The sequence below is a fragment of the Quercus lobata genome, chromosome 1 (assembly GCF_001633185.2).
Source record: "Quercus lobata isolate SW786 chromosome 1, ValleyOak3.0 Primary Assembly, whole genome shotgun sequence".
Lineage (NCBI taxonomy): Eukaryota > Viridiplantae > Streptophyta > Magnoliopsida > Fagales > Fagaceae > Quercus > Quercus lobata.
In genome coordinates, this window is record NC_044904.1 from 53,958,963 (window position 1) to 53,968,083 (window position 9,121).

At 33.0% G+C, this 9,121-nt stretch overlaps 1 protein-coding gene across 3 annotated transcripts; it reads left to right on the forward strand.

Moving 5' to 3' along the window:
- The first annotated feature begins 659 nt into the window (after positions 1-659).
- Positions 660-6,631, forward strand: LOC115992532. Of its 3 annotated transcripts, XR_004092543.1 has the most exons (6): positions 660-1,091; positions 1,789-1,950; positions 3,353-4,137; positions 4,364-4,729; positions 4,811-5,061; positions 6,045-6,631. XR_004092543.1 is itself a non-coding variant. In XM_031116748.1 (5 exons), exons 3-5 carry the CDS (start codon positions 3,775-3,777, stop codon positions 4,892-4,894), a joined length of 813 nt encoding a protein of 270 aa, XP_030972608.1. In that variant the 5' UTR covers positions 660-1,091; positions 1,773-1,950; positions 3,353-3,774; the 3' UTR covers positions 4,895-6,030. The 3 variants fall into 3 exon arrangements, 2 of the variants coding, with proteins under 2 accessions (XP_030972608.1, XP_030972599.1); XM_031116748.1 differs by lacking the exon at positions 6,045-6,631 and having other exon boundaries at positions 1,773-1,950; positions 4,811-6,030; XM_031116739.1 differs by lacking the exon at positions 6,045-6,631 and having other exon boundaries at positions 4,811-6,030.
- The last annotated feature ends 2,490 nt before the right edge of the window (positions 6,632-9,121 follow it).

Sequence of the window (9,121 nt, forward strand, 5' to 3'; positions counted from 1 at the left end):
ATATTAAAAATGGGTCTCACGGTACTATTCACACATTTAAAAATTATTTTGCTACAGTGTTTTCAGTTTTCAGTTTAAACAACAATAAGTTCAATCCAAATGGACCCTTATTTTGCTGAAATCTGAAAATTAAAAACTAAAAACATTGTAACAAAATAATTTTTAAATGTGTAACTAGTTTGCATGTCTTCAACACTTGATCCTGAAACACAGTTTCTTGAAATATTAAATACATCATAGATCTATCCAAATACAAGTAAAATGCGTTTTGTCAAAAGATTAACCAATTACATAAAATAATGACATATGTTTCTAACAAATGAATCACTTATGTCCTAACAATCTCTCATTTTGTCAATCCGTGATAAAACCACAACAAATAAATAAACATATGAGATAAGTAATAAATTACTCAACTCATATTCACTTATTGAATACAATAAAATCTATCATAATACAAACTCTTGAAAATTTTACACGAAGAGAGTTTATAGCAAATAGACTTTGACAACTTGTATTTTTAAATCACTTTAAACAAAACTCATCGAAACATGTGCATAAAGAAAAAGATAAAAATAAGTGAAAGAGACGTACATCAAAAAAAATAAATATATATATATATATATATAAGAAGTAAAATAGAGAAAAGAAAAAAAAATACGCGTATTTCTCACTTCATCCTTCAAATATCAACACTTCTCTTACAAAAATGTCTTATACTATACTAACTCTCAAGGGCTACTCTCTTGAGGTCAAGAAATTCCACCAAGTCTACCCTTTATCTCTTTGCTACAGATGACTGAGTTCTTCTCTTGTACAAACATAACTGAGTTCTTTCTCCATCTCTCGTGACAGATCGGCGTTTTACCATTAGTTTCTTTTTCCATCTCTTGTACAAATCGTTTTCTCCCCGCAGCAATGTACTCTCAACGGAGGCACTTCAATACAGAGTATTGGGTGCCTACAAAATTGACTGTGAACCAGCTGGAAATGTATTGTAAAATCCTAGAAATAAAAGCGATTTACTTTGCACACAATCTAAAGATTCTTCTGTTAGAGGTCTCCGGTCCATTCTGACAACCACACAGAAGGTTGGTTTTTGTTTTTTGTTTTTAAACTTGTTGCATTAATCACATGGTTGCTTGAGATGTCTATGTGTTGTTCGATTAATTCTCTGCATTCCCACTGTTTTGGTGTTTTTTCATCCCTTTATGCGGTTCCAAGATTATATGACGAACTTGTTGAGTTGTGTTTGTGCAAATATTGCATGGGACTTGTTAGAAAATATAGCGATAAAGAATAAGTTTTGATTCAACAATAAAGTGTTAGAACAAGAATTTCATGGAGATTAGAACGAAAACAGTGTTAAAAACACATCCCCACACCAAAGTTATTGACCTTCACCATTTAGGAACCAGTGAAATTAACTAATGTGGGGAATTTCTAAAAGTAGAATTTGATTTATCTTTGCAATCAATAATTTGAATTTTAACTTCCTTTCTGGTAAGTTGTGAGTAAGATTGTTCCAAAAAGTTGAATCTTGAATTTTTGTTATATTGTTAATAAGTAACCTTATAAATCCGAGTTTGATATTTCCTAATGTTATTCGCATTTTTTAATCTTAAGTGGTGCTCCTCTATGCTTTTGAATGAAAGAAGGGAGAAAATAGTCTATATTCTTGAAAGTTGAGTTATGCTATATTTGTTAACAGTCTTTTGAATAATGGAAGCCCTGAATGAATTTTATTGCTGTTTTCTTGATATTTTCATAAGTTCTGTTTCCTGCCAGTGCTCTATTCATTTGCAAGTCGTGGAACGGAGCCCCGAATCATCCTCAACTGAAGCTAAGCAACCGAATGTTGAAATAGCTGCAAGTGGAAAGCTAAATCTTCTTGGCAGGATGCTTGAGGAGATTAATAAACAATCTTTAAAAGCACTTATTCTCTATGAGGTAAGTACGCAAAATACTGACCAAGTTTTGTTCCTCTCTTCCTTCTTCTTCTCCTTTGCTCTATAAGTAACTCTCATCTTCTTACTTGTAGTTTGTACTATGTTATTGATTCATTCTTGATGACTTTTGTTTATCAACATGCTGTCATTTTGCCTGAAGATGTCGAGTGTTCATTTCATCTGCCAAAATCTGAAACGATCAATTCTTTGCTTGAGGAATTCTATTTCAAACAGAATTTTGAGTTTTCCATGATTTTCAATGACCAGGGTAAAAATATAATGATAATCAGTGCTTATTAATAATGGCTAGTTGAGAACTTGAGGACAATCTGTGCTTTCACAATTGAATATTGTCAAAGCGTCAGATAGAGAATTTGGGCATAGATTTGTTGTGCATTGGTTACTAGTGCTTGGCATGGTGGTGGTTTGGGGCTTTGGTGCGACCAGTTGGTAGGCTTAACTGTTTTGGGTTTGTTTTGCAATGAGAGTTGCTTAGAACATTTTGTAAGTGTTTAAGCACCTCTGCAGGAACGCTAAGTTCCAATGAACAGCACACAGAGGCTTAAAAACACTAATTCTCAAAAATTGATTGCAAAAATGAGAGTACAATAGTACTTATTCAATCTGTCCTACATGTCAAACTAACATTGGTTACATCTAATACGAGTAACTAATTCATTAACAAGACTAACTAAGATAAGATAGACTGCCATATAACCAAATTAAACTCTTCTGTTTATCCATTTAAAGTCTTCTAGATCAGACTCCTGGAAGGTCATTGTGTATTTCACTAATTCTAAATGTTTCTTCCAACTGTCCACAGCCCATGGAACAGAACATCCAGGATTGAGTTTTTCTTGAGTTAATTCAATTCCAAAATTTCCATAATGCTATCCTTTTAATGATCAAATACCACAATTTAAGAAGTTGGCATTTGCCTGGCATGAACTTTTAGACGAATCACAGTAGATATTATGTAGACTCTGATGAATCAGTTTTAGTAATATGATTTCAAATATTTGGGCTGGACAATAATTGTTGAATTAGAAATAGGCTTAATAATGAATCCCCTCTAATTATCTTTCATTTTACTGCATTTGATTTGATGATTTTTTCTCTTGTTAGCAAGTAAAGTACTTATATCAATATACAATGATACGAAGGAGAACAATGGAATATACTAGCTATATGCCTAAAATTCTCCATAGAGATGAAAAATACAAGGAATCTAAAAAATAATCCATTTTGGATGGTCTACTCCTATCCAAGGATGTCCAACAAGACCCAACAAACTAGGAATATATTCTCTTTTCTCTGTGTTCGGTGTTTGTATGGGATTTGGTCCTTTTGGACAATGTCCAGCATATATTTCCTACTGTTATCTAAACATTTTTTATTAACAGGAAATTGGTTGCTCTGGAAGTTGTATTGGAGGAATTTTGGATGACTTCCTGCTTCAAAAAATTGGTTCAGATTCTTATGATCATGTTGGAAGGGATGTTATTCCTGCTAAGAGGGTAGCTGCTTTGAATAAGTTCAACGCGGAGCATAAGAAGTTCGTTTTTTTATTAGAAAAACGTGCTTGTCTTTCAGTCATAAGATTATTTTCAGTTAATACTGTACTCATATTTAATAGTGACTGGACCCCTATGAAAAGTTTAAAAGCTCTGGAAAGGATAAAACCTGACTCACAGCCTGAGCAGATAAAAATATTTCGTTTATATTCGCCTTTTATCGTGGAAGAAAATATTTTATGCTTTGCAAGGGAAAAAAAAAATTTGAAAGCTTATAGAAGGTGAGCTGGGTTACTTGTCATAATTTGCTCATGCGGGGGGCAGATAATTTATTTCTTACTTTGAGTGAGCTCAATCGTGACAATACTCCAGTCTCCAGTGCAAGTACTATGTCAGAAAAATCACCTATGAAAGATATAGAGCAACTTCTTCAGAATCGTGAAGGCACAGGCACAATTAACTTGTCTATAATTTTGAAAGTTCAAGTAAAAGGATCTTACTACATGAGTTCTCAAATGTCTATTAAGCTGCTTGAAATTTCACAAGAAGATTATGCAGAACTGTGTAATTATTGGAATAAATTGTTGAGGGGAAAACATAATACCGAAGTTGTCACTGAAAAAGTTATAAAGAAATGCAAGGTTGATAAAGGTAGTTCTGTGCCATTTGAACAGGTATGGTGTATTCCAGTGTCAATATGTATTATAATCACTTGGCTGATATTATATGGCATTATGTAATTATCTGTTGGCATTATAGCACTCTTATTTGGCTGGTAATGTGATGTCATTTTGCCTGTGTTTTTTGTCCATATTCTGCATCAATAATATCTATTGAAAATTGAAAATATAGATTTTCCTTGGCCATCCAAATCTTATTAATTAATTTGTGTGTGTGCAGGTGTTCCAAGATGAATGCACACCAATCTCCACAGCTGCCCAATTGCAAGTTAGGTATTCACCGGCTAATAAGATGCAGAATGTGGCTGCTTCAGTATCCCATCGGGATGAAGTTGTGGCAGCAACAATAGAGCCTGTGATGCAAATACAGCAGTTATCAGCTGCAGGTTCACATTCTGGTAGCAATGCTAATTTATGTTCAGCTGGTGGCATCGAACATCAACTAAGCTCTGGAGGCCATACATCCAACCAACTTGCTCAGACTCCTACACACAGGACTATGAGCTCGCATCCAGACCTGCTCTATATTGAGCTGCAAATAATTCATAAAGAAATAGAGGAGGAACTAAAAAATCATAAAGAAGTGGTCAGTTTCCAATTCACTGAGTTGCTTGCTTAGTTATAATTAGCTAATAAATTTAATTTCCCTCTTTGTTCCTTGGGGCAGGAGGAGCAGCTATTGTTTGAATTTGGAAAAGAACTTGAAAAAATGCGAACCCAATATGTTAACAAAGCTCAGGAGCTGCACTGAGTTTGAGCTGAAGCTGAACCCAATATGTTAACAAAGCTCAGGAGCTGCACTGAGTTTGAGCTGAAGCTCAATGAACTGTATACAATTTTTTGAGGAGTACGATGTAGGCCTAGACAGGCATGGGCAGGTACCATCAGGAGTGCAGCAAGATCTGTTCCTTTTGAATTGTAAGTGTTCTATTCACATAGATTCATGCTCTGATGTTTAAGGTTTCACTTCATTCACATGGATTGTGTCATGAACTCAAGATGGGTTGACTTCTGGCAATACAAAGCTGATCTCTATTATATGTGTACCAAGTTCTGGTGGAGGCTAATTTTGGACATTTATTATTTTTAACGTAGATTGTTCTAATAATTAATTATTATTTGGAAATAATGGAAGATGCTGGAGTGTTTTATTAAATCAAAGAGATATCTATTTTTATAAACAATATCTCATTGAGTTCAAAGCAAGTTAGTCAGTCTTAGAAACCAACCATAACTCATTTATACTGAGATTGTTGGCATATGTTAGTCAAGCGAGGAATGGCAGGATTTTGCTCAATATAAATGCCCTATCAAGGTTGATGGCACCTCATTTATTTTCACTTATAGTAGATTATTAAATATATTAAACGAAACTGAATGCTTCACTGTTCAAGGATTTTATTTCACTTTATCCAAAAATATAACAATATTTTTTTTTTAAAAATCTTTTTGGCTCATACATCCAGAGCTATTCTATGTTAAAAAATAATGTTTCCGTGTGTGTCTACTAATTTAAGCATACTTTTAAAGATGGGAATATTTAAAGTTTGGTTCTATATTAAACTCAAGTTTGTGTCATCTTAGCATCGTTTAGCCTAGAATATATGATATTGATAGGTAGTGACATACATATGGGAGAACTATTCCAATATGCCACATACATATACACACTGCCCTAGCACTGGTAAATGTGACCATCTTTGGCCTTTTTATGATGAAATTTGTCATTACCTCTATCAGTATCATATATTCTAGGCTAAACAATGCTAAGATGACACAAACTTGAGTTTAATATAGAACCAAACTTTAAAGTGAAATAAAGTTTAATATAGAAATTTGTATGATTTGATATAGAAACTTTAATATAGAAACTTGACTTTATTATGTTTTCCCTTCAACAGTTTATTCCAAGAATTACACGTTCTGCATGATCTTCTTGTGAAATTTCAAGCAGCTCAATAGGCATTTGAGACAGATAAGTTAATTGTGCCTGTGCCTACACGATTCTGAAGAAGTTGCTCTATATCCCGAAGATAATCTTACGACTGAAAGACAAGCATGTTTTTCTAATAAAAAAAACGAACTTCTTATGCTCCGCGTTGAACTTATTCAAAGCAGCTACCCTCTTAGCAGGAATAACATCCCTTCCAACATGCTCATGAGAATCTGAACCAAATTTTTGAAGCAGGAAGTCATCCAAAATTCCTCCAATACAACTTCCAGAGCAACCATTTTCCTGTTAATAAAAAATGTTTAGATAACAGTAGGACATATATGTTGGACATTGTCCAAAAGGATCAAATCCCATACAAACACCGAACGCACAGAAAAGAGAATATATTCCTAGTTTGTTGGGTCTTGTTGGACATCCTTGGATGGGAGTAGACCTTCCAAAATGCGTTATTTTTTAGAGTACTTGTATTTTTTTTCTCTCTTTGGAGAATTTTAAGCATATCTCTAGTATATTTCATTGTTCTCCTTCGAATCATTGTATATTGATATAAGTACTTTACTTGCTAACAAGAGAAAAAATCATCAAATCAAATGCGATAAAACTGGGAATATTGGTGTTTTTACACGAAAACTTGTATATAGCATATTCAGAAGTTCAGCAAACAAATGTAAAAATCTTTTGCGTGAAAAAAGAAATTTGGATCTTGCTAGCCAAAAATTTTGACCGGAATACAATGTGGTGTTTTTGCACGAAAACTTATAGGTTGCATATTATAATGGTCCTACAGGTCAAGAATTTTGACCGAAATAAAATTTCATGACAATTTTTAGATAGCATATTTAGAGGTCCAAGAAATAAATAGAAAAATCTATTGCAAGAAAATGCCCCTAGCTCTTAGTGGCCAAGAATTTTGATCGGAATACAATTTTAGCATTTTTGCACGAAAACTTTTAGATAGCATATTTAAAGGTTCAAGAAACAGTTGGAAAAATCTTTTGCCAAAAAAAAAAAAATGATTAAATTTTGTTTGGAAATGCCTCTTGTGGTCCTGTTGGCCAAGAATTTTGACCTGAATACAATTTCGGTGTTTTTGCATGAAAACTTGTAGATAGCATATATGGTGGTATGAGAAACAAATGGAAAAATCATTTGCAAGGAAAAAAAAAACTTTTAAACTTTGTTTGAAAATGCTCCTAGGTCCTACTTGCCAAGAATTCTGACCGGAGTACAATTTCGGCATTTTTGCACGAAAACTTGTAGGGGGTGTATTTAGAGGTTCGAGAAAAAAAAAAAAAAAAGAACTTGATCAAATTTTGTTTTAAAATACCTCTGGGTTCTACTAGCCAATAACTTTGACTGGAATACAATGTCAGTGTTTTTACAAGAAAACTTGTATATAGCATATTCAGAGGTTTAGGAAACAAATGTAAAAATCTTTTGTAAGAAAAAAGAAATTTGGTAAAATTTTATTCGAAAATGCCCCCGGGTCTGACTGGTCAAAAATTTTGACCAAAATACAATGTCGGGATTTTTGCACAAAAACTTATAGAAACCATATATAGAGGTCCCTGAAACAAATGGAAAAATCTTTTGCAAGGCAAAAGGAAAAAGAAAAAAAAAACACTCAATTAAAATTTGTTCGAAAATGCCCCTAGGTCCTATTGGCTAAGAATTTTGACTGGAATACAATTTCAGCATATTTGCACGAAAACTTTTATGTAGCTTATTCAAAAGTCCAAGAAACAGTTGGAAAAATCTTTAGCAAGAAAAATAAAAAACTTGATTAAAATTTGTTTGAAAATGCACCTAGGTCCTACAGGCCGAGAATTTTGATCAAAATACAATTTTAGCGTTTTTGCACAAGAAGTTGTAGATATCATATTTATAGGTCCAAGAAATAAATGGAAATATCTTTTGTAAGTGGGAAAAAAAATTTGTTAAATTTTGTTCGAAAATGCCCCTAGGTCTTACTTGCCAAAAATTTTGACCGGAAAACAGTGTTGGCGTTTTTGCACGAAAATTTGTAGATAGCATATTTAGAGGTCCAAGAAACAAATGGAAAAATTTTTTGTAAGGGAAAAAAAAAAAACTGTTAAATTTTGTTCGAAAATGCCCTTAGGTCCTACTAGCCAAGAATTTTGACCGAAATACAATTTTGGTGTTTTTGCACGAAAACTTGTAGATAGTATATTTAGTGGTCCAAGAAAGAAATGGAAAAATCTTTTGCAAGAAAAAAAAATTGTTAAATTTTGTTCAAAAATGCCCCTAGGTCCTATGAGCCAAGAATTTTGACCGGAATACAATTTTGGTGTTTTTGCACGAAAACTTGTAGATAGAATATTTAGTGGTTCAAGAAAGAAATGGAAAAATCTTTTGCAAGAAAAAAAAAAATTGTTAAATTTTGTTCAAAAATGCCCCTAGGTCCTACTAGCCAAGAATTTTTTTTAGGAATACAATGTCAGCATTTTTGCACGAAAACTTGTATATAGTGATTTGAGAAACGAATGGAAAAATATTTTGTAGGAAGAAAAGAACTCAATTAAATATTGTTCGAAAATGCCCCTAGGTTCAATGGCCAAGAATTTTGACGAGAACACAATGTCTGCTGTTTTGCACGAAAACTTGTAAATAGCATATATAGAGGTTTGAGAAACAAATGGAAAAATATTTTGCAAGCAAAAAAAAAAATCGGTCAAATTTTGTTCGAAAATGCCTTTAGGTCTTGCTGGCCAAGAATTTTGACTGGAATACAATGTCGGCGTTTTCGCACAAAAACTTATAGAAACCATATTTAGAGGTCCCAAAAACAAATGGAAAAAAATTTTACAAATAAAAAAAATCGATTAAAATTTGATAAAAAATGCCCCGTGGTCATGCAGGCCAAGAATTTTGATCGAAATAGTACTATTTCGGCGTTTTTGCACAAAAAATTTTAGATGGCATATTTAGAGATCCAAAAAAGTGAAAACCTAGCAATAATGATATCTTTTGTGGTGTCCCATGTCTATAGTTTAAAACTCCGCA

Coding starts and splice junctions, on each gene's coding strand:
- LOC115992532 (XM_031116748.1), top strand. CDS start 3,775: ATGCGGGGGGCAGATAATTTATTTCTTACTTTGAGTGAGCTCAATCGT. Junction 4,138..4,363: donor GTTCTGTGCCATTTGAACAG/GTATGGTGTATT, acceptor GTGTGTGTGCAG/GTGTTCCAAGATGAATGCAC. Junction 4,730..4,810: donor TAAAAAATCATAAAGAAGTG/GTCAGTTTCCAA, acceptor TCCTTGGGGCAG/GAGGAGCAGCTATTGTTTGA.